The sequence below is a fragment of the Macaca mulatta genome, chromosome 7 (genome assembly GCF_049350105.2).
Source record: "Macaca mulatta isolate MMU2019108-1 chromosome 7, T2T-MMU8v2.0, whole genome shotgun sequence".
Lineage (NCBI taxonomy): Eukaryota > Metazoa > Chordata > Mammalia > Primates > Cercopithecidae > Macaca > Macaca mulatta.
In genome coordinates, this window is record NC_133412.1 from 11,699,907 (window position 1) to 11,726,873 (window position 26,967).

The 26,967-nt window shown below is 44.8% G+C and overlaps 1 protein-coding gene and 2 pseudogenes across 1 annotated transcript in view; 1 reads left to right on the forward strand and 2 right to left on the reverse strand.

The window, feature by feature from the left end:
- Nucleotides 1-2,338: 2,338 nt before the first annotated feature.
- LOC698672 (golgin subfamily A member 8C) overlaps nt 2,339-26,967 on the reverse strand; it is a 47,351-nt gene continuing 22,722 nt past the window's right edge. The window contains 17 exon segments of the mRNA XM_077939080.1: nt 2,339-3,328; nt 3,415-3,570; nt 3,672-3,769; nt 3,851-3,951; nt 4,034-4,228; nt 4,592-4,710; nt 5,112-5,199; nt 5,393-5,500; nt 5,608-5,694; nt 6,727-6,836; nt 6,932-7,016; nt 7,105-7,452; nt 8,306-8,386; nt 9,532-9,651; nt 17,122-17,437; nt 26,139-26,234; nt 26,678-26,726. Coding sequence (XP_077795206.1) covers nt 3,135-3,328; nt 3,415-3,570; nt 3,672-3,769; nt 3,851-3,951; nt 4,034-4,228; nt 4,592-4,710; nt 5,112-5,199; nt 5,393-5,500; nt 5,608-5,694; nt 6,727-6,836; nt 6,932-7,016; nt 7,105-7,257 — 1,494 coding nt within the window. The 5' untranslated portion in view covers nt 7,258-7,452; nt 8,306-8,386; nt 9,532-9,651; ... (1 more) ...; nt 26,139-26,234; nt 26,678-26,726 and the 3' untranslated portion in view covers nt 2,339-3,134.
- Nucleotides 6,034-6,672, forward strand: LOC144329687 (uncharacterized; annotated as a pseudogene).
- The window catches only part of LOC144329760 (uncharacterized), a 32,992-nt pseudogene continuing 15,615 nt past the window's right edge, over nt 9,591-26,967 (reverse strand).

Below are 26,967 nucleotides of genomic sequence, written 5' to 3' on the forward strand. Positions count from 1 at the left end.
TGGGTGCATTATCTGGGTGCCATGGAAGAGGCCAGCGTGCGTGGGTGGGGAGGGCTGCCACAGCCCCCAGGCACTACCTGTGAAGCTCTGGCTCCTCCCTCCATCTTCCTCGCCTTTCCCTTCCAGCCCCTCTTTTCCAGGAACCTTGACACGCCCACACCTGTGCCCTCCCCTCCCCGACCCTCCCACAGCTGCTGTGGCACATCTGTGCTCTGCAATTGCCTCATCAGCTCTCTGCTCACTTTTCTCCCTCCTGTTTTCTCTCTGCTTTCTCTCCAACTGCCAGCCGATCGGGTCCTGCAAGTCCATCCCATCCTGAGAGCCCCAGGCCCTCCTTCGACCTCTAATTAGATCCCCCTTCTTCTGGGAGACCTCCCTTTCCAAGCCTGCCTGGGCGGCTGTTCTGTGATTTGACAGTGGCTCCCCCAGCCCCAAAGCCAGCCCTCTTCATCTGTGACTTGGTCTGTTGTAGTGGTGAGCTGACACTTCCAGGTGTGACTGTTGCTGAAAATGTGTGCCCTCCTCTGTGGTATGCCCCTGCCCTGTTCTATAAATATCTATAAATACACACACACACACACACACACACACACACACTGCTACATGTGGCTGGCCGCCTGGCCTCTAGCACTGGGAATTAGTCACTATGCTGTCTTTTTGGAGTCTTGTGTGCCAATAAGAGAAAGCTGTCCCCTGACATTGCCCCTCCAAAGTGAAGCACCTCCAGTGAGCCTCCCTGTCCTGCCTGGCCTACGGAGAGCCAGCCCCCGCCATCCCTCCCACCCCCTACCAAGCATGGGAGTGCTGTGCAGGCAGCGGTGTGGCCTGACAGTCTCTACCAGTCCTGCTGTCCCTCACACCCATTTCTGGATGGCGGGGAAATGTGTCCTCTGCTGGCTGTGTTCTCTGTGGAGCTCAGGGGAGGGGAAAGGCCAAGCCATTTCTAGGGTGCTGTTGGGAGCAGTGAAAAGGACATACCCTTTCCAAGGTTCATTTTCCAGGAAAGCCCCTGGAGCTTCCCTGGCTCTTATCCTGTGAAGCCGGCTCTGGCCACCAGGGGGCAGGGCCATGAACGCAGCCTGGAGGGAGCCTGCGGGGCAGCCGGCGCTCTGGAGGGACAGACAGAAGAGGCCACCAGGTGCAGACAGGAGAGGGAGGCACGGGGACGGAATGGAAGACGCCTGGGCTGGGTGGAAGTCAGTGCCCTTAGGTGCTGGTACCTGTCTTCCTGGCCACCGCTAGATCAGGCTTCTGAGCCTGTTGGCTGTCAGGGTGGGACCGCGCCCCGCAGGCGCCATGGCAGTCCCTGTGGAATCCCCCAGGTGCCACCAGGCAGCATACAGGTAACAAGCCTGGAAGGTCCCCAACAGCCTAGCTGGACATGCTCAAGACACTCTGGGGCTCCTCGTTCGGTGGCACAAACTCCAGGACCCAGTGAGGGAAACGGGAACACACCAGGCCGAGGAGTATGGTTAAATCTGTTTATTCCAAAATAAAAAGCAAAATAAACAGGAGTCGCATCACCACGGAGCCACGACCCCATCCCCGCCTCCTTCCTCTGTCCTATGCTAGCAATAAATAAGTTTCCCAGCCACAAATAATTATTAGAACCTCCTCCCCATGTGCCAGCTCCAACCACAGCTAGGTACCATACAGGGGTGGCCCTACTGTATGACGTTACAGTTTTGTTTGACGTTACACAGACAAAATGTGTACCCTGGAGAAGGGGGCCCACGCCAGCAGTCCACGTGCTCGCCTGGTCCACAGTTAGCCCCACTGTCCTGCCTCACTTACCTCTCTGAATAAGGAGGTGGGAGCTCCCCTGAGAGAAAAGTTGCTATGCTGAGAGTAAGGAGGCCGTCAGAGTCATGCTTAAAAAGTTTTAATTTAAGGTCTTGTCTTGCCACCCTAATTGTAAAGGGGTGACTGGGAAGGGGTGGTAGGGTCATGGTGGCGGCGGAGACTCCAGCCCCACTTCTCCAGGCTTTGCTGACACGGAACTGCTTTGAATTTTTATTTTTATCCCATGACTTGTTTTTTAAATCCCATAACTTCTTTTTCATAACATTTGGTAACTTTGCGTAAAACTTTTTTCTACATTTTTGCCACAATTTTTCTCTTTTTTATCCCATAACTTTTTCACTCCATAACTTTTTAAATCCCATAACTTTGTAAATTTGTGTTCTTTTAATAAACACTTGCATAGTTATATTACGATATTGTAAAAATGAAACAGATTATCTCATGCCAAGCATGCCTGGCATTTGCACAGTATCAATACCTTTAACACTATAGTTTTCAAGACTCACAAAATAAAATTTTAAGGCAAAAACAGCACTTCGCAACAACTTAATCATTTATTACATTAGAGTAGCATCACACCAGCAGTCAATAATGTCACTTTAGGGGAAAAGTCTTTCAGTATTTCCAGTATAAATTCTGTTTACAAGAATTCATAAATTGGTAAAATTCATTCTAAGAAAACTTGGCAAATAAAGTTTTAGGCTAGAATTGGCATTTCTTTCTCTACTTTTCCTTCCCACCGTTTCACACAGAAAATGGGGGAAAAGCTGTTTCCAGTTCTCGGACTTTAAACAACTCTAATGTCAGTACTCACGGTGTCATCTATTACAAAGTAATCAAGAGTGCACACTTGAGGGCAAACCACATATTGAGCTAATGAAGAGCTCACTGTGATTAAGATGAGATCCAACATAATAGCAGAATATAAGCAAATTTTATCTGAATTCTGTAATGAACATACATGCTGCAATAACATTAAAAAAGCATGGCAGCCTGTTCCAAACCAGCGAGAACAGTTTTGTGCAAACAGTGGGTCTTTGGGTGTTTGAATTCCCACCACGTAAGGGCGAACTCGATATACATGCTAATGACCTACAATTATGAAATTAAAAACGAAAAATGCTAAAGGATGCCAGAGTGAACCTCAGTGAAGGCCACAGAGACCCACTCTCTTACAACTTTTTACAAATAAACTTAAAGTATAAATTAGAAACACAAATAAACATGAATAGCTCTAACATTCGAATGAAGTAAATGAATTGTGTAGGAGATCAACCCTATAAGTTTCTTTTTAAAAAATGTCTTGATCAGCTCTTTGATGACGGTGATGTTTATCTCCTTCTTCTCCGCAGCCAGGCCCAGCAAAAGAATGGCACGCAGCGGTTGCTGCCCAAGCCTGGGTGCTCCTGGTGCTCCTGGTGCTCCTGCGCGATGGGCTGTGCAGTGGCGTTGTCGTGGGGAGACCCCTCCGTGGCCTCTCCTTGCCCAGTCTCGGCGCTGTCGCTGAGGCTCACCTCACAAAGATCTTTGGAGAGAGGGAGGCGGGGATCTGAGTGCAGCGCCAGCACCCCCTGCTCCTGCCTGCCCGCCCTGCATGAGGGCTCTACTCACCACCATGCTTGTGGGCAGCCCCAAGCTCCTGGGGGGGTGGGGCTCCTGGACCGGGCTCATTATCAGGGCTCTGGGCAGCGGCCAGGAATTTTCTGTGCCCTTTGTTGCGGTCAGCACCAGCCTCAACAGCAACTCCTGCAGCTCTAGCAGCTCCACCTGGAGGGAGGGGTGCTCAGGTGTCAGGCTGCGGCCGGCCCCCACCTTCACGCCACCCCCACCCCCGACCCCTACCCCCGCAAGGAGGTTGCACACCCTACCTTCATCTCGTCGTCTTGGGCCAGCCTGATGATGTCCTCCTCCCGGTGTGGCCTCTGTGGCACGGCCCTCTGGCTCCATTATAAGTTGTTTAATTTTCCTGCGGGAGGACGGGGCTCAACCCTGGGGCCCCTCCGACGGCCCTGCAGCTCCCCCTGCCTTGCTCTGGCCTCCCACTCACTGATGGCATCTCTCCCTCCAGTACTGCGTGAATCGATGTTCTAGTTTCTCCACACGCTCCCTCAGGTCCGCCTTCTCCTCCAGGAGGTCCATAAGGCCGCTCTGGAGCCAAAATAATGGGGTCACCTCTCAGCAGCGACCTGCCTACCCCTGCCCTTCTTGGCCTATTCCAGGACTCACTCACCTCCAGCTTCTCCATGACTTCCTGCAGGGCCTGGGGGGTCTCCCCACTTACAGACTCGCCCCCAGTCCCTGGGGCTGGGACCGCTGCCTCTGGTTCCTTCTGGATCGAGGTTCCTGTCTCATTCACCTGGCCCAGCTTCTCCTGCAGCTCTTCGACTTGCATCTCCAAGTACAGTGCGCTCTTGTTCTCATTGTTCTGGACAGAGAGAAGCAATCAGCAGCCACCCACTGCAGTTGGAGACCCTAGAACTCGGTGTCTGCCCCCCATGGCACCGGGAAGGGTGGAGGCAGGTTAGAAAAATCATCTCTTCTCTCCCACAGCCACCAGAGCAGGGCTCTGGCTCACAGGTGCCTTGAGAAGTAACATTTCACGAGAGGGCTACACTGCCCCCTTTTATAGGTGGGGAAACAAAGGCCTGGAGGGCTAGGGAGGAGGGCAGGCTCCGCAGGTGGGGCAACCAACCAGCTCCTCGACGCCGCTCTGTGGCTCGGCCAGCTGCTGAAGCCTCTCCTCCTGCCTCCCGAGCCTCTCCTTTTGTGGCCGGTTCAGGAGACTTACGTGTTGATGGTTTTCCACGTGGGCCTGGAGCTCTGCTGACACCCTCTCTAGTTCCTTCCTCAGGTGCTGCAGCTCCTCCTCAGGGGGCACAGCTGGGGGGTCCGGGGGCTGGGGTTCAGCTGAGAAAGGAAGCAGACATAAGGGCCTCTAGATTCTCAAAAAACAAACAAACAAAACCCACCACCACCACCAACAAAAACACCCTCCTCTTGGTGCACAGATCCTCTCAGGCTCCCTAAACTTGGCCTCACTGCTAATGATTCCTCGCACCCGGATGGTAGCCAATCTTCCAAACCACTTTCAGATGGAGAGCACTGTGGGTGGCTGACAACGGGCCCTCTTTGCTGATGGGGACACTCAGGCTCATGGAGATAACAAGACTTGCTGTTTCCCGGCACAGACCTCTTTCCCTCTGCCTCAAAGCCCTTCCATCCACCCACCTCCCTGGGGCATTCTAAGCCACCCCCAGAGCCCCCTCTGATGCCAGGCCTGCTCCCAGGTCACACCAGCCCCATCTTACCCATCTGGTGTTTGAGTTGGGATAAGCTTCTCTCCAGCTCCTCCACCCGATGCATGTCATGCAGCTTCTCCTTCTTTAAGGTGCAAAGCTGCCCAAAGCACAGGGGAAAAGGCCCTGGAGAGAGGGGCTGGTGGCTCCACAGGCTACCATCTGCCTCTCTGCCCCCACCTCCACAAAGCCCAGACCCATGACCACCTCTGGCTGTATATTCCCATGTTACAGATGCCCAGAAAGATCCAGTGACCTATCTAAGATGGGGGGGCTGAAGGGTCAGATCTCACCTCCTGGGACATTTTCCTCATCGTCTCCTGCCACTGGGCCCTCTCTGCTTTTATATGTTCAGCATATTCATCTCTCTGTAGCTGTACTAGCTTCAGCGATTCCTTCACCTGCAAGAATGGGAACAGAAGTTACGAAGGGCTGTCACTGGTCCTCACCTGCTCCTGGCCACCTGGGGTCACCTTCCTTCCACATCCCTCCCTCTGCAAAACCTCACCTGTGTCACGTGCGCTTTCAGCAGTGCCCGCTCCTGTAAGGACCGCTCTAACTGCGTCTTGAGAAGTGTTTCACTGCGGCTCGAGGACTGGATGGTGAAGAGTGAGAAGTTTCTATCTGGGGAACCTGGGCCATTCCATACAGTGCCCCTTAAACAGGCTAGGGCTAGGCTCAATATACAACACGGTCAGTACAGATCAAGGCATTTACCCGTGGTCTGGTTTTTAAAAGAACTCAGTAAAGTTGGAAGGGACAGGGAAAGAGATCGAATTTATAGCTGCCTAACAGAGGCCCAGAGAGATCAGTTAATATTGCTCTTGTTATTACTGTTATGACTAGCACTGTTTGAACCTTTATGGAGTGCTTCACCAGGTACCATGCTAGCAATCCCATTTAATCCTCACAACCACCATAGGAGACAGTTACTATGATTCCCTCTATTGTGTACATGAAAACACATGGAGTATTTGAGGTTAAGTGCTTGCCTAAGATCACTTGGGCAGAGCTGGGATTTGAATAGCTAGATCTATCTGATTCTCTAAGCCCATTTTTCTTGCTGGGGGACACAGATAGGAAGGGGAAACTGAATCTCTTGTTCACTGTTTGAAAGGATGATACATTCGCAAAGTCCAAAATTCAGAAGGTACAGAAGGGAAGTATCTCCCACCACTCTCTTGCTCTCTCCTGAGTTTTTTATGAACCTTGCAGTCTTATTTTATGTACATTTTCATAGTATGTACACACACACACACACACACACACACACACGTTTCCTCTCTACAGAAATGGTAACATACTAAAGGTACTCTTCTGTACCTTCACAGTACAAGTACCCAATACCCCACCTAGGACTTGGCCAAGACCCCAGCCAGGTAAGGGCAGGGCAGGCACTTGGCCTCCAAGCTCTGTGTCCAGTGCTCGCTCCCCACCGCACCCCCCAACTCACCCACAGCAGCTGACTCAGCCCCAGGCTGCCTCTAACAACCAGACACAAAAGCAGCGAGACATGGCCATGCCGCTTTCTGGGCAGGACACTCCATCCTGCAGAAGGGACCTTTAGGCTCACTCCTCCATCTGTGAAGCTGGGCTCCCAGGAGATGGGGCAGGTGGTCAGACTCACCTTGTCTGCCGCCTTCTTCTGTGTGGCGGTGACAGCAGACAGAGCCCGCTCTAACTCTTCCGTACGCTGCGATGAACGTTGCAGGCGGGCAGCCAGATCCTTCGACTCTTCTGTAATGAGAGAGTTGAGATGGGGCCCAAAGGACTCCCACTAAAGACCTATCCAAGTGCCAGGTTGAAGGATGATAGGGTGCCCAGATTCCCACCTTCAAAGTATATGAGAGAGCGTTTCGGGCGATACACGTCAATAATTAGTTTCTTTTTCTGTACGTTCAATCTCTGGACTTGAACCTTTAGGAGAAAAGCCAAGCAAGTGCTGAAAGAGAAGGAAAGAAACATTCCCCGGAGGACAGGAGAAAACTTCACACCCTCCACTCACCTCTAGCTCCCTTTCGGCTTTCTGTTTCTCGTTGTTTGCCTTCTTTTCCTATAGGAAGAGGAAGACAGAGCTCTTACCAGAGGGAGGCAGAGGTGGCACAGCAAGAGACATGCCCCCAGAATGCCACCAATGCCCCAGGACAGGCCCACCCATGGGACCAGGTTATCAGGGACCCTGTGGGGATGGGGTGGAATCTGAGGGGTGAGCCTTCTTCCCCAGGCTGGGAGTGGACGAGATGAGACCGGGGCCTCTACATCTGAGTGTCCCCCAAACCCAGCCGTCATGTCGCGAGCAAAGAAATCGCATTACTTCTTCCAGCTGATGTTCCACTTGTTTCTTCTGTTGTTCCTGTGGGGAGAGTCAAATTAAGGTGATGGAGGGTGGCCCCCTCAACTCTATTCCCCAGACCAGGAAGCGGTAGGCAGGGGCCAGGAATGGATTTTAAAGGCAAAGTTCTCAGACCCAACGGGAACACAAACTGGTCAACTCTCCTCAAGGTCCCAAGGACAGAGGATTTGGGTCTTTGTTGGTTTTCACCCACAGCCACAGAACTCAAAGTCTGAATCTGAAATCTCTTGAGAGGACAGGAACATAAACCTCTAGAGATGGAGTTGGAGAAAGGCCCCCCTCCTGCCCGCTTGTGATTTAGAAAAGTGCGTTCATTCAATAAACATTAACTGAGCACGTATGGGCCAGGTACGGCTCTTCACAGTATATATAGGACGGAAAAGGACAGACAGGATCTCTTGGCCCTGAGGTTTCCGTTCTAGGGGGCTTTTAAATCTCGGACTCTCAGAGCTAACAGACACCTTTGATACTCACTACCTCCTCTGGAAACACGAGCCCAAAAAGGAGAGGCAGCTTGTCCAGAATCAAAGAGCAAATCAGGGACTGAGTCACGGCAGAAATACGGGGCCCCTGACAACCAGTCAGGCTCGCACTTCCCCAAGAGGCAACGACCCCAGGGCGTGTGTAGCAAGGACTCCAGGAGGGGTGTGTGGAGAGGAGACAGTCGGCAAAGAGGGCAGCAAAAGAACAGCCATGGTGCGTGCTCTGGGGTCCCTCCAGGTGAGGCTTAGGCACCCCAGCTCCCCAATTGTCCTTTGCCCCACGGCCCCCAGCCCCTTTCTTCAGAGCCCCAAGAGGAAACTGGAGCCCAGGATTGGCAGCCTGGAATCAGGGGATCCCACTGGACTCTTACCAAAGATTTGATGGTGTTATTCAGTCGACTGATTTTGACGGACCTCGAGTCAAGGACTACCGCTTGTTCTTGGCAGGGGCTCTGAGGTGCATGCAGAGGGGAGGAGGTGGAGCAGGAGTCGGGGGAGAGGTAGAGAGAACAATCATTAGGGCTGGGGTGTGTGTGGGCTGTCTCAGCTGGCAGAGGGGCACCGAGTCCCTGCTGTGGGAGGAGGTTGGAGGGCTGGCCTGCCTGGTCACTGTACCTCCACCCAGAGCCTCCCACCTCCAGATCCTTCAGGGTAGCACATGATGTAGGGCCCGCCCCGTGGATACCTGTTGCTGACTACAAGAGAGTACACATGGACATATTCTGTTCCCCTCAGTGTCTAAGCCCTCTGACTTCCTTTCATTCACATCAACTGGCAACATTTTCTTTTCTGCCTCTCTTGGACCCTTTGTCCCGTAACTCCTTTGTGCCAACTTCTCTCATGGCTCTTACTTCCCCACCATCCCATCCTGGGGCCTGACATCAGTGACTCCTGATGGCAAGTGGCTGTTCTCATTGTCCTGGCTTCCCCTTGAGACTGGGGATGAGGAAAATCAAAGAGCAATGACCATATCGTGGGTGCCCTGAGTGTTTACAGCAGGCCATGTACTAGGGATTAACATAAAAACAACAATAAGACATCTCATTTAAACTTCACAAATGGAAGTCAAACAATAGAACCTCTATTATACAGATGTGTAAAAAGAGGCCCGAAAATCTCAAGCAACTTGCCCTAAATCATATCCCTAGCAGACGGAAAGGCAGGATTCAAACCCAGAATTCGTTTTTTTTTTTTTTTGCTTTTTGTGAGACAGAATCTCGCTCTGTCTCCCAGGCTGGAGTGCCGTGGCGAGATCTTGGCTCACTGCAAGCTCCGCGTCCTGGTTCATGCCATTCTCCTGCCTCAGCCTCCCGAGCAGCTGGGAATACAGGCACCTACCACCATGCTGGCTAATTTTTTTGGTATTTTTCAGTGAAGACGGGGTTTCACCATGTTAGGCAGAATGGTCTCAATTTCCTGACCTTGTGATCTGCCCGGGTTGGTCTCCCAAAGTGCTGGGATTACAAACATGAGTCACTGTGCCTGGCTAAACCCAGAATTCTTAACCAGTACCCAACGGTCCATCCACAATCTTAACAATTACCCTCTACTGCCCCTTTGGTCCCCTGTCCCCAGGAGCCTGGCCACCAAGACTCACATCCCGAGCTGAGTGGCAACCAGCAGAAGTGGGTGTCTCAGGGCTACTGCCATTTGTTTTCCTGTTCCTCTTTGCTTCTGCTGGAACAGCAGGGCTGTTTCTGTGCCAATATTCTTTTAACTGTGGGAAAGAAGAGCAGTAATCCTCATGAGACCTATCGGCCCCTACAGCCACATCCTCCCTTAGAGTTTTGACAAAATACTCTTATACACCATCTGATTTAACGACACTAACAGCTGTATAAGAGGTGTTGTCACAATCTTTTAGGGACTGAGAGGGATTGATATCATAGCTAGAAAAAAAAAAAAGAAAAAGAAAAAGGCGATACTGGAACTTTGAAACTCAGTCTTCTGACTCCAAGCTCTGTGGTCTTGCCAAGAATAGCAGCTGCCAGGGACCAAAACCAGAGGCAGAGGTAGAAAAGTAAACATTAAGTAGGCAGGAACCGTATGCCCTGCGGTTTAGAGTCATACACCCTCACACGTCTGTTAGTGTTAAGAAGTGCACCAGTACCTCTCAAACTTCTATATCAATGTATCCTCACGGCAGAAGGCAGCCTTTCTGTTAAACCCAGGAATTTATCAGAAAGAGGACTACCCAGTCTCATTTCAGAGAGAAGTCTGGTATTCTCTTAGAAACCTATGTGACTGTCATCCCTAAGTATATTCATGTTTTTTCTCTTGATCTCAAGAGAATCAAGGGAAACTGATGCTTCAGAAAGATGTCTCACATTTATCCTGTGGCATTCAAAGTACCCCAGGTCGAGATAATATGAGGAAGAGTCAAGCTGTCAAGTTCAGTTTCCCAAGATCTATTCCACAGAAGATGAGCAAATCTCACTTCAGAGACGACTGACTGAAGGGCAGTCTGGTCCCAGAACCATGGAGAATTAGAATATGAGGTGGAGAACTCAGAAAAAAACGTTAAAATCTCTCTGGAAAGTAGAAGCCTGGGAGAAAACCAAACCAAAACCATTCTCCCATTGCCACTTGGAGGTACGGTCAACGTTTTGCGCTCACAGGGGAAGTGTAGGCTTTTCCCCCGTCAATGTCGATGTTAAGGGAGTGAGGCAGCCTGGAACCTCTTGCTCCTAGGTCCCACAGTCTCCATTCCCCTTCCAGCTGGAAATTTGCACTGTGAGCAGAGGAACCAGAAATGGGGTGGGGACACTTAGGGGACTGGGTCATAAGATCAAAGGCCGGTCTTCCAGTAATGACAGTTCCCAGGCAGACTGTGACATCACTACATTCCACTCCTCCTGATTGGGGGGAGGGACCACATCAGCGCAATGTCCGAGTTACCACTCCACGATGGGGGAGGGAAACACAGGGTTGACACCCAGGACCTTGGAGACGCCAGCGCAAGGAGCCCAGGGAGGTTGACCTTGAGGCAGCAGGAGAGGAGGGCAGAGTCTGCAGCAGGGAACTCCAGGAGTCACCAGCCCAAAGTCACCCAGGGATGACTGGCGAGGGTGGGGCCTGGGGCTGGGGAACCCAGGTTCTTGGAGACAAGAGCGCAAAGAGCCCAGGGAGGTCGAGCTTGGGTCGGCAGGAGGTGAGAGCCTAGTAATGGAGAGGGGAGCCCCAGGAGTCACCCGCCCAAAGTCACCCTAGAGTGATGGGCGAGGGCAGGGACTGGGCTGATGCTGAAGGGGCAGGGCTGACTGACAAGACTTTTGCGGGGGGAGTCCAGAGGCACCTGCATTGGAGGGCCCTGTCCAGTGTACCTCAGCAGTGATATGGGCTCTGGCAGCAGTCTTGTCGTCGGAGGGGATCTGTAGCTGGGTTGGGGGCCATGACCTGGTGCGTTTTTACCTTTTTCTTGGCTGCGGTCAATCTGCTCTGCGGAGTTTCTTCTGCCATCGTGGGGCGGGAAAGGGAGGTGGGGTTGGGGCCACAACAGCGAAATCCCAGTGAGCACTGATCAAGACCTGCAGTCACCTACCAGGCAGCTGTGTGACTGAGCCACAGGAGTGGTAACCAGGGCACCAGTAGAATGTAGAATAGGGGCGTGGCCTTAATGCTCCAAGCCTATTGGTCAAGGAGAACCATGAAAGGTAAAGGGGCGTGACCAGGCAGCAGTGTGTCCAGAAGGACCCCTGGCTCATAAGGAAAGTTACTCATGCACCTGCTGTTCCCACCCACTCTGAAAGAGGGGAGGGGCTGCCCACTCTGGGAGAGGGAAGGGGCCAACTTTTGCTTTAAAAGCTTTAAAACTTTAAAAAATATATGTGTGCATACTTTATATATAGATGTGTGTCTGTGTGTGTGTATCTATGTGTTTATCTAGAGCTGTCTTCATTACCCAGTTTCTATGCAAGGTCTATGGTTTTGGCCTATATTTTTATCTTCAAATACAGTACAAAATTATCAGTATTACCTGAACTGAGATACAGATCTTATAAAAATGGAAAATCCATAGCATGCTTGATGATTAATGAAGCAGACTATATTATTCAACATTCCAATAAGATAATCACAGTGATTTCTCTTTTTTGGAAAAACGTTTCTCTTATTCTCCTACGTTATTGTTAAGACTTTTTTTTTTCCCTCAAACAAGAAGCATGTTTAGTATCTGGAAAAACACAGAGGTTTTGAGCCAGGTGTAGAGGCTCAAGCCTGTAATCCCAGCACCTTGGGAACCTGAGACGGGTGGATCCTCTGAGGTCAGGAGTTCGAGACCAGCCTGGCCAACATGGTGAAACCCCATCTCTGCTAAAACTACAAAAACTAGCCAGGTGTGGTGGTGGGTGCCGGTAATTCCAGCTATTTGGGAGGCTGAGGCAGGAGAATCACTTGGACCCAGGAGACGGAGGTTGCAGTGAGCCAAGCTCACGCCACTGCACTCCAGCCAGGGCGACAGAGCAAAACTCCATCTCAAAAGAAATACAATACAATACAGTACAATACAATACAAAATAGATTTTAAAAGCTTTCAATTTAATAAGCACTCAAAGCTCTTTACCGGTTTAAAACAAACACAAGGCCCATTTTTCTAGAATCACCTGGCCTCTCTAAGCCTTGCAAACAAAACTGAATTTCTCACTTGATACTTGGCTATCACTTGCAATCACGAAAACCAAGAATTGTGTTATGTCACTGTGTACTAATTGGTACCTGGAGTTCACACAAGGCTGGGATCAAGGGTTGAATCTTTCACGATTTGCTCCATAACCTGTGTGTGCTTCTTATCCCAGAGCAAACTAAGCTTTTGTGTAGAGTTCTACAATTTACAGTTAGTAGACAAGAGTGGTTCTCAATAATGTAGTCTCTGGAATAGCAGCACCAGCAGCACCTGAGAACTTTTCATAAGTGCAAATTCTCAGGCCCTACCCTGGACCTGGTGAATCAGACACTCAGGAGCAGGGCTCAGCAATCTGTGCTGCAGTCATCCTTCCAGGTGTTCGGGAACCTCTGCCGTACAGCAGGTAGAAAAATGTGTTTTCTTCTGTACGTCAAAAGCCAGGGATACTCTATGTTGTGTCTCGATATGCGGCAATGGCATGCAATTAAAACACATAACTCTCCTTCCTACTCCCACCCTCCATCCAATGTGTTTTATTTTCATGAGTTCCGAAAGAAAACAAGTGGCAATCAGAAGTTCAGTCAAAAAAGTATACGTACAAGTATTAGTTCTCATCCAGCCTTATCTCATAGAAAACCATTTATATCGTCTGACAGCTAGTTTTAAAAAAGTATCTTCACAATCTAAGTCTCAGGCACACTAGGAGTTCTATCATAAAACACCAAGTAGATCAGAATGTCCAAACTTACTGGAGAAGAAAAGTGGAACCATTGGCTATACTTCCAAATTGCATTCAAAGGAAATTTAAGTTCTGAATTGTTTTCACCTTCATCCTTCCAAGTGAATAGAATCCAAACAGAACACTCCATTCCTTCAAAGCCTCTAGCCAGGCACAGTTTTACTGTATTACTTCTTGCTTTCAATGGATATAAAGCAGAGTCCTGGTCGGCACATTAGGTGTACCTGCAAAGATGCAGAACTAAACAGTTCCATCTGTTCCGTATTAAAACAAAAGTCCTGTAAACCTTGGACGGTGAGTGTAATACTTCAGCACTAGCACCAAAACCTCAAAGATGAGAAGATACCAAGAACAGCAGTAGCAAACAAAACTAAACTCTCTGCCAGGAGCAGTAGTTCACACCTGTAATCCCAGCACTCTGACAAGCCAAGGTGGGAGGATTACTTGAAGTCAAGAGTTCAAGACAAGCCTGGGAAGCATAGGGAATTCTCATCTCTGCAAAAAAAATTTTTTAAAGCAGCTGGGCATTGTGGCACAGACCTGTCATGCTAGCTACTTGGCAGGCTGAGGTGGGAAAATTGCTTCTTCCCGGGAGTTCGAGGCTGCAGTAGCTATGATTATGGCACTGCACTCCAGCCTGGGTGACAGAGTGAGACCTAGATAATTACATTCTCTCCTGCTCCTGTTTACACCAAAATCACGAAGTTAAAATACTTTCAAATTTGCCAGGATAAAAATTAAGTGAAATGTGACTTTGGAGTTTGGAGGAAGAAGGAAGGAAGGGAGGGAGTAAGGGAGAGAGGGGTGGAAGGGAAGGAGGGAGGGAGAGAGGAAGGAAGGAAGGAAGAAAGGGGAAACAGAAAAGGAAAAGAAAGGAAAGGAAAGGAAGAAGGAAGGAAGGAAGGAAAAGGAAAAAAGGAAGAAAACAAAAAAGGAAGGAAAGAAGGAAACGAAAGATAAAAGAAAAGAAGAAAAGGAAAAGAAAGGAAAGGAAAGGGAAGGGAAGGAAGAAAGAAAAGAAAAATAGAAAGAAATAACAAATTACTTACTAGGAGAAAGTTTTAGTAACCTCAATGACAAATAAAAGTATTGTATCTTTAGCCTGTAGAGAAATCTTTATAATTACTCAGGAAAAAAATCCAAAAAAAAAAAAAAAAAAAACCCCAAAAAACAAATGATTTTCAACAGAAAATGGGCAATGGAGAAACAGTCACTTCTCACAAAAATAAAAACGGTCAACAGGTATATAAGAAAGATTCAAAAGCATTAGAAATCAAGGAAATGTCATGAAAAAATGACATTTTCTGTATAAAGGCACAAAGATGACAAATGGAATGGGGAACCTGGAGCTCTGTTCCTGTTGGTGGGAGTATAAACTGAGACACTTTTCCTGGAGGATAATTTGAAAATTTCTATTAAAGACTCTCAAAATTATTACCCTCCGGAAATTCTACTTCTATGAATTCAGTCCAAAAATGCTTGCTCGACTCCATTAAAATGTATATATAAGAAAATTCACCTCTGCGGCGGCAATGATAAACTTAATATACATCCAGCTATTAAAAATGATGATGCTAGGATATATTTCCTGTCACAGAAGTATGCCCAAAATACAGTAAGTGGCAAAACACTATCTAATATGATTCTACTTTTGAAAATATTTACATGTATAAAAAGTATAAAAAACAACACACCAGAATGTTTTGAGTGGCAAATTAAAGATTTTTCTTAATATTTGTCATCCAAATTCTTACAAAAAGAATGTGATTTCCTTTATAATCAAGGAGAAGTGTTATTTCCATTTATTTATCTTTAAATCTCTTTTCTTTTTCTTATTTTTCCTCCTGTATGTATGTATCCCAAGTAGGCTAGAACTCCTGCCTCTTGAGGGAATCCAGCCCATTTCTGGGAAGTGCACTATATACAGCTGCTCATCTTCCTTTTATTTTAAGAGATCTGGAGACATTTTCATTTCAAACTGTTTTATCATTCTCAGAATATATGTTAACATATGAAATTGAGGAAAAGACAAAGGAAAGGCTGACTCCCTACCCTCCTGGGGCTACTCTTCCAATTTTTGCTGCTATCGTTACATATTAGTAGATCCTTAGATCCTTTTTCCTTATCTCTTTCTCATAATCCTACTTCATTCCTTCATTCACTTATTTTTAAAAGGGTCATGTGTACAAATATATAGTTCAGAAAATTTCTAAATGTAACTATCTATAAAAGTATGCGGCAAAATCCCATTCACAGTCCTAGTCTCCTTCCACAGCCAAACACTTTTAATTGGTTTCTTATATATCATTTCAGAATTTATCTTTGAAAATACACATGTATATTCTTATTCTACTCTTCTCACTCAACACAAAAAGTAGCATACCACACCTACGATACCACTCCTTCTTCCTTTTAAAACACACACACCATCGATCCGAGTTCTTCTACGTGAGTGCAGAGTCTTTCTCATTCTTCTTTTCAGCTGCACAGTATGCATCATTTGGATGCACCTCAGTTTACTTAACCAGTTCCTGTTGGCGGACACTGAAATCATCCCTATCATACTATTACAAACAACAGTGTCAAGCACAACCACCTGCACACACCAAGTTCATTTCTGAATCTGCCTTTGATGAAGCCTCTGCTTGAATCACCACAAGGTCACAAGGCTGAAAACTTAGCCCCTTTTTTAGTTTTCATTACGTACAGCAGTATGTAGCAAAAGACTCTCTCGGGCAAAGCAAACGTACTCTTTGGGGACGTACTTCATAACAATAAATGGATACACAGAACACCAAGGAGAACCCGTTCTATTTAACCGTGCACATGTATGCATACAATATATGATATGCACAGAAAGTTTAAATAAATCCATCAAAGCATTAAGCACTGTCTCAGTATGGTGGATCTATGGAGTGCTTTGTAGACTGCCCTCCTTGTCTATCAATTCTTTCTAATTCCACAACAGTAAACATGTATACTTCTACAATATAAAATTTCAAAAAATGCAAACTCAAATTAAGCTGCATGTATTCCTTCAGTCTCTCCCACATTTGTACGGTGTTCCAGAGTGCTCAAACATCACTTCGTTAAAAATATTTAATTATTTTTCAAATATAGAGATGGCAGGGTCTTGCTCTGTTGACCAGGCTGGTCTTGAACTCCTAGATCCTCCTGGTTCCCCTCACGTCCATCTCCCAAAGTGCCGGTATCACAAATGTGAGCCATCAGGCCCGGCCACCTTCATTTCATAAATCTTTCCCCAGCACTCCATATATTACGAGTAATGCCTTACTTCTCTTTTAGATAGCATTTTAGTCATATCTCTATTACCTCACTTGTCACATGATCATCAGTTGCTCACCCATCCATCTCCCTTCATTGCTCATGAGCTCCTTGAGAAGAGTCTGATTTTCAGCACCTTGAACAGAGTGCGACACATACATGCTTCATACACAGAGAAGGAAATGATTTCATTACAGTGTAATTAATCCCAGAATTCAACATCTGTATTTCTAAATCGTTCTGGATACTCTGCCAACAACCTGCGAATGTTATGTTTTTTCCCTAAAACTTATATCCATTACTGAGTGTCTACAGTCATAGCTAACTCAATTGTGATGTGACGTCTTGCCAAGCCCATTCACAGTTTTTATTGGTGACTTTTAATTTTAAGTTTTGATTTTGATTGTTTCCTTTTTGTTTTCTTAATCTAGCAGTGTTTGGTAAACTTCAACATCTCTATATCCCTTTGTCTTTGCACCTGCTGGTCTCTGCTTGGAATAATGGCTCAAGGTTTTAGTCACCTGGAAAAAATTTCTACTCACCCTTAAAGAATCAGCTTAAATAGGCTGGGCACGGTGGCTCATGCCTGTAATCCCAGCACTTTGGGAGGCCACGGCAGGCAGATCCCCTGAGGTCAGTAGTTCAACACCAGCCTGCAGTCTTGAACTACTTCAACATGGTGAAACCCCGTCTCTACTACAAATACAAAAAAATAGCTTGGCGTAATTGTGGAGGCCAGTAATCTCAGCTACTCCGGAGGCTGAGGCAGGATAATTGCTTGAACCGGGGAGGTGGAGGTTGCAGTGAGCTGAGATCACGCCACTGCACTCCATCTTGGGTGACAGAGTGACACTTCATCTGAAAAAAAAAAAAGAAAGAAAGAAAGAGAGAAAAAAGCTTAAATAATACCTTCTCTGAGGAGCTTTTATATCTTCCTATTCTTTCAGGAAGAGTTGAAAATTCCTCAACTTTTGAAACATTTGTGCCTCTTTAGTATGTATCAGGCACTGAACTGAGTGCCTAGGATACAAAGATGAAACTGTAGACCCTGCCCTCATGGAGCTCATGGTCTAGTATGGAAAATAGTCATATGAACAAATAATCACACTATAGTTCTTCAGAGCTCAAATCCTATCCTAAATACTGCTAAATTAATGTTCTGTGAGGGTTTGAAAGTATGAGGACCAGCGACAATATGGCTGCTTGGATGGTGTTCCATCCAAGTTAACATTCGGCCCTCATCACCAAAGGTCATACGTGTGTGTCTCTTCCTTGAAACCCACCAGGGCCTAACACATCATATCACCACCTTTGAAATTAGGAAACAGGCTCAGAAGTCCAAGAGCTTGACCAAAGTAACTCAGCTGGTAGGTAGCAGAACCAGGTCGGTATGATTCTTCTTCAATGTCCTGCCAGTTACATGGGCAAGTGGCCTCAAAATCAACAGAAGACAAGTAGAGGTTGACATGTGTCAACGAACAGAGGCTCAAAAGGAAGAGTTTATACACAAGAACAGAACAGAAATCTTCCGGAACTATGATGTGCAGTAGGAGGGCACACACCAGGTTACACCTTGGTCAAGTGAATCTATAGTTCCAACCTGGGCCTCACCCGCTGAGCTCCAGACTTAGCTATCTGTCTTTCTTACTCTTACATAAATTCCACAGGGCAGGACCTTAATCTCTAGCTTGTTCATCACAGATTAAAGCAGAGCCTGGCTTAGAGTAAGTACATAATAAATACATGAATGAATAAATAAACTATCAAAGAAGCTAAAGAAACATTGCACACTACTGGGGGAAGGGATTACCATGAAACAGACCCTAGCAGTCACTCACAAATATAGTTGACCCTCATTATTTGTAAATCCCATATTTGCAAAATTGTGTACTTGCTAAAATGTCTTTGTAATCCCCAAATTAAAACTCGTGGAGCTTTTGAGGTGACTCCTGGATAGACACACAGTAGTGAAAACTCTGTCACTCCTTGCACATGTCCCCAACTAAGGTCAAATAATGTGACCCTCTGTCTTCCTGTTTCAACTCTCCTACAAAGATGACCTGAGGACTGAGACAGTAGAGGACAGTGCAGGGTAATGTAAGATGCTGTGGCTCTGGGGCCAATTGGATGGGGTCTGAATCATAACTCTGGCACGTGTTAGTGGAATGGCTTCAGGTAAGTCACTTAACACTTCTGTACTTCCTTTATTCTTTTAGAAATAAAGAAAATTCAATCTACCAGGATGAGTTGTTTCTAGGAATTAAGTGAGATATGTATATATGCATATATTTACACTGGAAACAAAGGTTTGGTATTTGATTAATTTGATTAATTTGATTAATTCAGTGTTCCGACCAACTTTATAGAATATTTCTACTGCAAATAATAAGAATTGTTTGTAATTATTTATAAAGAAATAACAGAGATGTAGACAAATCAATTATTTGGATGAGCTAGAGGCAGGCGTCAAGAAGCTTCCAAAGAAATAGAACTTTGCCAGGCACTGAAGGTGTGGAAAAGGGTTCCAAGGAGAGAGAACGGCGCCTACAGAGAGAGGTCCGGCTAGGGTCAGGAAATGGCATTTCAGGAAGTCTAGAGCAGTAGAAGATGAGGCCAGAATATGGTGCCACAGCACTTCTCTACACCCTATATACACCCTGTACTGCAAAACCTCACTCTCTGCATTGAATTCTTGGTTTCTAGTTCTCTTCCATTAAACTGTGAGCCCCTCAAGGTGAAGTTCTCTAAGAAGAATCCATAGCTACAGTCCTCTAAATTTGAAAACAAGTTATTAAACACAGATACACCCAAAAAGACTGTATAAAAATAACGCATAGGTTGGGTGTGATTGAATCACATCATGCTGTATAGCTAAGCATGTCCTATATTTTATGACAAAGTAGGGTAACAAATTATTTATTGAGGACCTGTTGTGTACACAGAGGCACGCTGGAAGCTGTAAAAGACTTGATTCTTGCTCTCCAGAAACTTCCAAGGTTGTAGACAGCCTGATAGAAGGTAGTTGAAAGCAAATACTTCAAGCACTATCCATTGCAATTACCTTAGGTATTTACTCTACCATTCTACAAGTCTCTGAATATTTCGAGGCTCCCTTTCCTATCTCTGATGGACTCTACGGCTCAACATTCTTTACAACCACAGGTGTTCCTGTACTTCACATTAGTATTGAATCAACATTTCTTACCATCTGCCTCCTTCACCAATTAAAATTCCACTTTACTTCCAACGACCACTTTGGCTTTGAAGCCACTGCCTGATACTGACACTTCGTAGATGTAGTATGAATATTCTTATATGTCTCTGTCTACTGATGAGAATCCCACTCTTTTAGTAGGAAGAGTAGCACCGACTTCCAGTCAACTAGTTTCCATAATATCTGAAATATCGGATAATATTTCAATAATACTCCCAAAACAAATAATGAGTGATGTTCTCTCAAATATATGCATAATCAAATGTGAAATTGAGAAGATGAGGAGGACCTTAGACTCAGAGATTGTATTCAGGCCTTTGTAGTGGCATTTATTTGACATAATTATGCATTTAAAAACTAAGTTAAATTGTCATCAGATCAGTCTGAAATTTATAGAGCCTTTTGTTGGTGAGAAACGTATTTTATACGTAATCATTTACCCGGAGAAATGTTTTTGATTAATGTTATCTGTTAAAGACTTCAGTTCACAATGTTTTCCCTGTTAGTAATAGATATCATTTTGGAGCTGATGTGGAGAAGTAGAAGATCACGTGCTAATTGCTATCTGATGTTCCTCTGGGAGGACAATTGATCGGCTTTGGGTTGCCGGGGTTTGGAACTTAAAGGCAAGTCTGAGTCTAGAGATCTTGCCACTGACTTTTGGAAAGTCTGTTGATTGTACCTTTGGAAGTGCCTTTAAATGTCTTATGGAAGGTCAGGCATGGTGGCTCATGCCTGTAATCCCAGCACGTTGCGATTATTGATTAACAAATCAATTTGGGAAATGCTTGGTAAATTCAATGGGACCTCTCAGAACAATGAATTTATATGGCCATGATTTTTTTTTTCCCCCCCGAAGATCATTCACAAGACTTTCTAGTACACCAGTTTGGAAACTGCTGGTGGAGGAATCAGGGTAATTAGAATTTGGACTATTCCAGGTTGAGGTTGTCACTATATTCAAGGAATTGTTCTTAGTCTTTAGTCTTTCTATACATCCGAATTACCTACAGGAAATGAACTAGCAGAAATAGAGAATTGGGCCTTGGCTCAGGCCTAACAAATGGGAACATCTGAGAACTCTGGGTGTGGAAAAGCTTCTAGGTAATTCCACGTAATCCAGAGAGTGAAAACCACTCAATTACAATAGGCCTTCTGGCCTCTTGCTAACTGAATTGTTAATCCTAGTTGAGTATGCTTCTGTTTTATTTTCTTGGGCCTGGTACAGGGACTAGACTGCTGCTGTAATTAAGTTAGATTTTATCATTCTTCCCACAGTATCAGTATCCCGAGTTCAGATTCCATTTCATCAGTGGGGCAAATGTATAGGTCAGTATAGGACAAGTGTTAAACATTAATGGAAGAGACTGTATTATATTGACATTGTTCTTCCAATCTGGCAGCCTTAAATTTCATTTAGAAAATGCCTCTATTTCTTTTTCTTTTTTTGAGACAGAGTCTCGCTCTGTCGCCCAGGCTGGAGTACAGTGGTCAGATCTCAGCTCACCTCAAGCTGCGCCTCCCGGGTTTATGCCATTCTCCTGCCTCAGCCTCCCGAGTAGCTGGCACTACAGATGCCCGCCACGTTACCTGGCTATTTTTTTTTTTTTTTGTATTTTTTAGTAGAGATGGGGTTTCGCTGTGTTAGCCAGGATGGTCTCGGTCTCCTGACCTCGTGGTCTGCCCGTCTCAGCCTCCCAACGTGCTGGGATTACAGGCTTGAGTCACTACGCCCGGCTGAAAATGCCTCTATTTCTAATTTTACCTTGGTTTTGATTTATTTTACTATAGGGATCACATAAATGATTTTCCTCTTTTCTTGACTTGCTTGTCAACTCCTACATTTTTGAAAGCTTCTGGTTAACTTCTAGTTACAGGTAAGTTCCGTTTTCTGTTTGCTTAACAGGCTCACTGAGATTTTTTTTTCTTTTTTTTCTTTTTCGAGACAAAGTCTCACTCTGTCTGTCACCCAGGCTGGACTGCAATGTTGTGATCTCTGCTCACTGTAACCTTCGCCTCCCAGGTTCAAGCGATTCTCATGCCTCGGCCTCCCCAGCAGCTGGGATTACAGGTGTGTCCCACCACGCCCAGCTAATTTTTGATATTTTAAGTAGAGATGGGGTTCCATCATGTTGCCTAGGCTGGTCTCAAACTGCTGACCTCAGGTCATCCACCCAACTCAAAGTGCTGGGATTACAGGTGTGAGCCACCACACCCCGCCACCACTTCTCCCATTTTATAAAGGGTAGTCTTTTTCAACTTCTAAGAGCTCTTTAATATAGTAAAGCCCTGCCATAATGCAGCTAAAAAACGAAGATATAAAATGTGTAGTAACACGCTTTTCTTAACATTAATGAAAAAGTATTTTTCAATCAGTCTGTATTTTCACAGAAAGGACAAAAATAAAAGATTCAGAAACAAACTGTGTATACAAAGTACATATACCCTGAAGCTCCCAAATGATTGTGAAGCAGTCACTTCCAAACCCTACTGCCCACCACCCAAAACACGAGGAGAAAATAAGAATGTTGGCCTTTCCCAGTTTCAATGATCAGGAGCAACGTACTCAAAGCCCAGTTTAAAGAAATGTTTCTGCAGAGGCTTTACTGCGCTGGGGATTTAGCCCCTTCTATTCTTCTAAACTCACTGATTTCTGCTTGTATATCTTTAATCATTTCCCCATTCTGCTTTCCTTCAGGGTTTTTGATTGTCCTTTCTAAGAATGAGTTAGAGGCTTAATTCATTTTCATTCTTTTCTTAATGACATAAGGATTTTAAGGCAATGAACATTCCTCTGAGCTCTCCTCTAGTCTCTAATACTAATGATTGCATTATTACTATTCTCTAGATATTCTGCAGTTTTAACTTCAAATCCCTGTGTGACCTAAGGGCTGTTTGCATGAATTGTAAAATTCCACCAATCAACTTTTGTTTTCTGGTTTTGTTAGTAACTTATAGATTTAACTAAGATCAGAGAATGACATCTGTCCTTTTTCTACTTTTCAGTATTTGAGATGTTCTTCATTGAAAAAGATTAGCCTCTTGAATGTTCCAGATAGGAAGAGGGAGGTAGCAGATGAGAGAGCAGAGTAGATAGAAGTTTCGTATTTTAATTATGATTTAATTCTAAGCATTCTAAAATTTCATTGGATTTTTTCAGCTATGAATTACAAGGGTGTTTAATTTTCAAATTCATGTAGCTTTTGGTTTATCTCTTCATTATTGACTTCTAACCTTAACTGCTTCATATTTCAATTATAAATTATATGGTGCGGATGGCACCAAATGTTTTTAAATCTTCTGACTTGCTTTACGGATTAATATATAATAAAGGTTTCTCCCACAGTCCAGAGATGCTAGAGAAGAATATAGAATATCTAACTATTGGGTACAGAGGTCTGTATTTGTCCATTATACCACGTCCGTTCACAGGTTATTCAAATCTATATATGGGCATTCTGTGTAACCTACTTATGGTAATCAGGGTATGTTGAAATCTCCAAATACCATGGCAGACTTGTCAATTTCTCTCTGTGGTTCTATCAGTTTTTTCTCTGTAGTTTGACGCTATTTTTATAGGTACATAAACTATGAAAATTGCCACATCTTCCCAATTAACAGTCATTTAGCATCAAGTTGTTACTAATGCTTTCTGTTTCAAAATCCTATTTTGTTTGAAACTGAAGCTCCGTCTCTTGTTTTTGGTTAATGTGTACTGGCATATCTTTATCACTCTCTCTCCTTTATAAAAGCTTTCAATCTTTTCACATCCTCATATTTTAAATATGATGGATTAAAACAACTGGATATTGTTTTATTACTTCCATCTGTCTAACTGGTAACTTTAGTCCATTTGCATTCATTGTGACTGATTTATGTGGACTTCTTTCTGTCACCTTTAGAATTTCTATTTCTCGGCCGGGCGCGGTGGCTCAAGCCTGTAATCCCAGCACTTTGGGAGGCCGAGGCGGGCAGATCACAAGGTCAGGAGATCGAGACCACAGTGAAACCCCGTCTCTACTAAAAATACAAAAAATTAGCAGGGCGCGGTGGCGGGCGCCTGTAGTCCCAGCTACTCAGGAGGCTGAGGCAGGAGAATGGCGGGAACCCGGGAGGCGGAGCTTGCAGCGAGCCGAGATCGCGCCACTGCACTCCAGCCTGGACAACAGCGTGAGACTCCGTCTCAAAAAAAAAAAAAAATTTCTATTTCTCTCATTTTCCAACGTAGTTTTAATATTTCATCCTGGGATTCCATTAAGACATATTTTAGACCTCATTCTGATCTCCCTCTCCCCACCAACCCCACCAACTTCTGTCCTATCATTTGTCCTCACGTCTCTCTGTGTAACATATGGACTTACTTTTTGGAGATAATTGTCTAACCAATTAATCCTTTCTTCTGGTGTCTAATCCACCTACTGAGTTTCTGATTTCAACATTTACATTTTGTATTTCCTTATTTCATTTTCTTCTGAGACAGAGTCACACTCTGTCACCCAGGCTGGACTGCAGTGGCATGAACCTGCAGCCTTGGCCTCCTGGGCTCAAGTGATCCTCCCACCTCAGCCTCCTGAGTAGCTGGAACTATAGGCAGGTACCACATACCCAGCTTTTTTTTTTTTTTTTTGGTGGTGGTGGTGGGTATTGTTTGTCGAAATGAGTTCTCACCGTGTTGCCCAGGCTTGTCTCCAACTCCTGGGCTCATGCCATCGTTCTTCCTCAGCCTCTCAAAAAGTGCTGGGATTACAGTTGTGAGCCACCATACCCAGCTATATATTTTATTTCTGTAAGTTCTGTTTCATCCATTTCCTTTCAGGTGTTCTTCATCTTTCGTGGTGGTCTCACTGCTTGCTCAGTTTTATGAGTCCAACTTTTTATATATATTAGATGTATTTCACATGTAACTATTTTCTCACAATTCTAATATTTGAAGTCTGTGTTCTGCATCTGATAATTCCAAAACCTGCAGTCTTTGGGAAACGTATTATTCATTGTTTCTGACAATTCTGAAATATGTTGGGTTGACTACTTGAATGCTATGATTTAACTGAATTAGTAGTTGCCTGCTTTTAAGCTTTGGGAAGTTAGAGATGCTTTCCTACAAATGTATCTGTGTCTGCTTCTGATGAGAGCTGTGGACACAACTAACATGAGACCACTTTACCACCATGCCTAATCCTGACATCCTGTAGGATTCTCTTGGAGAATGTCAGGATTACACAAGGTTCTCAAATTTGGCTGCCCAACCCTGCTCATTTATACACAGAAGACTAGACTGCTTAGTATAGGTGGTGACTCCCTTCCTCTTACCCTGGAAAAAACAAAACAGATCTCTCATCTGAATGTCATCACAGAAGATTAAACTCTGAAGGTGAATAACTGGAGGCTCTGGGCAGCAGGGAAAGACAGGTGTCTTTCCTGACCATAGAAATAGGTCAGAAGCTCCCCTAAAGGCTGTGTGCTCCAGTATTTGACTATTTAGCTCAACTACCAGTCCCTCCGTAAGAGTGAACGGAAGCTTCTCAGGGCACTATGTTGTCTTTAAACCACAAATTCTTGCTAAAAGTCACAGTCATGGTAAAAAAGCTATGGCTTTGGAAGGCTTTCTTGGGAATGTCCTAGAATTAAGGTTACTGCCTGCGTTTCATGTTAACTAAACAGGAAACCAGCCTCACCAACATCCTTCTGCCCCGTGGCTTGCTCTCAGCTCCTCTTAGTTGGGCCTTGGGCTACCAGACTGTCTGGTTTTAATCCTTGCTCTGCCACCTGTGACCCTGGACTAGTTACCTACCTTCAGTTACCTCATCTACAAGATGCAGATATTAGTAATACCCTCTTTTTAAGTTATTAAGAGGATCGAAAGAGTTAATAAAAAGTAACAAATAAAAGGACTTGGTAAGAATAGGCGCAGAGGGGAAAAAAAGGAAAAATAAATCAATAAATGAATAAAGAAATAATTAAAAAGACTAGTGCCTAGCACAGAAAAGTTCATCGGGAATTAATTCTATAACATGAACTCAACTTTGCAAATCTTCAGAGTACATAAAACTTTTAACTTACTAGGGTATACATAGCAATAATAAATTTACAACTGTAGCCATGTTTGCCTACAGTAAATATAACAAAGACTAAACAAGCAGATACTAAATCATTAAGTGATTATCAGTTAGTATCTTTAATTTTCTTATACTTCTATATTTTCTATAGATCATCTTTATAACAAGAAGAAAACAAACCAAATGAAAATGAAATGAATTCTCTCAAAAAGAATTAAGTCAAGACAGAAAGAAGGCTCACAAATATAAAATATCTCTTATGGTTTCTTTAAAATTCTTAATAACATACCTTCTTTGCTCCAAGCTGCACTCTGGCTTTGCCTTTGAGTCAGGTGGCATTTCTTTGCACGATGACCGGTTCTATTGAGTAGGCACTGCTTCAGCCCTACAGGAAGAACAAAACGTCTCTGGAACACAGCAGCATTCCTGATTCCCACTTGAGAGGGCCTAACAAGATGGCATGTACCTCAACAGCAGCAGATCAGTGTTAAAAAGTCTGGAGACAAGGGCAAAAAGTAAAATTGGACCATTTCCAAAATCTCACAAAAAACAACAAACTGACGTTCTAAGTGCCCAACATGAGCAAATTAGAACTTTAAATAAAGGTCGCTCTCAATGCCAATCCTAGCATAGATTCAGCACCACGTACAATCTCATTTTACTGGTTGACCTTTTTCATTCTTGAAAGTAGGAGGTAAGAAAATAAAAAAAAATAAAAATAAAAAACACCAAAATTTTTTTAAGAGAACCTTCTACTGACAACCTAACTTCCCATAACCGAAATACTCTATTGAGAGCGAAAATTGAATATTATAAGAAAATAATCACCTGTTTTGTGAGAAGTTCCATACATAATGCTCCTCCACCCAATACATACCTTGAAAAGAGAAAAGGAAACAGAAAAAATTATCACGATAATTATTCGTGCTTGAACAGTTTCTACGTGCCATTACTAAGAAAGCATGCACACAGTAAAGATGAGAAGAGAACATGCAAGCGTGAGCATACTTGTTAGGGATATAGGATTAAGGGCAATTTAAAAATTCTAATGTTTCAACTGTCATGTACTTGCTCTGAAATTCTAGTCAATTGTTTGAAATGGCTCTTAGAACAGAACA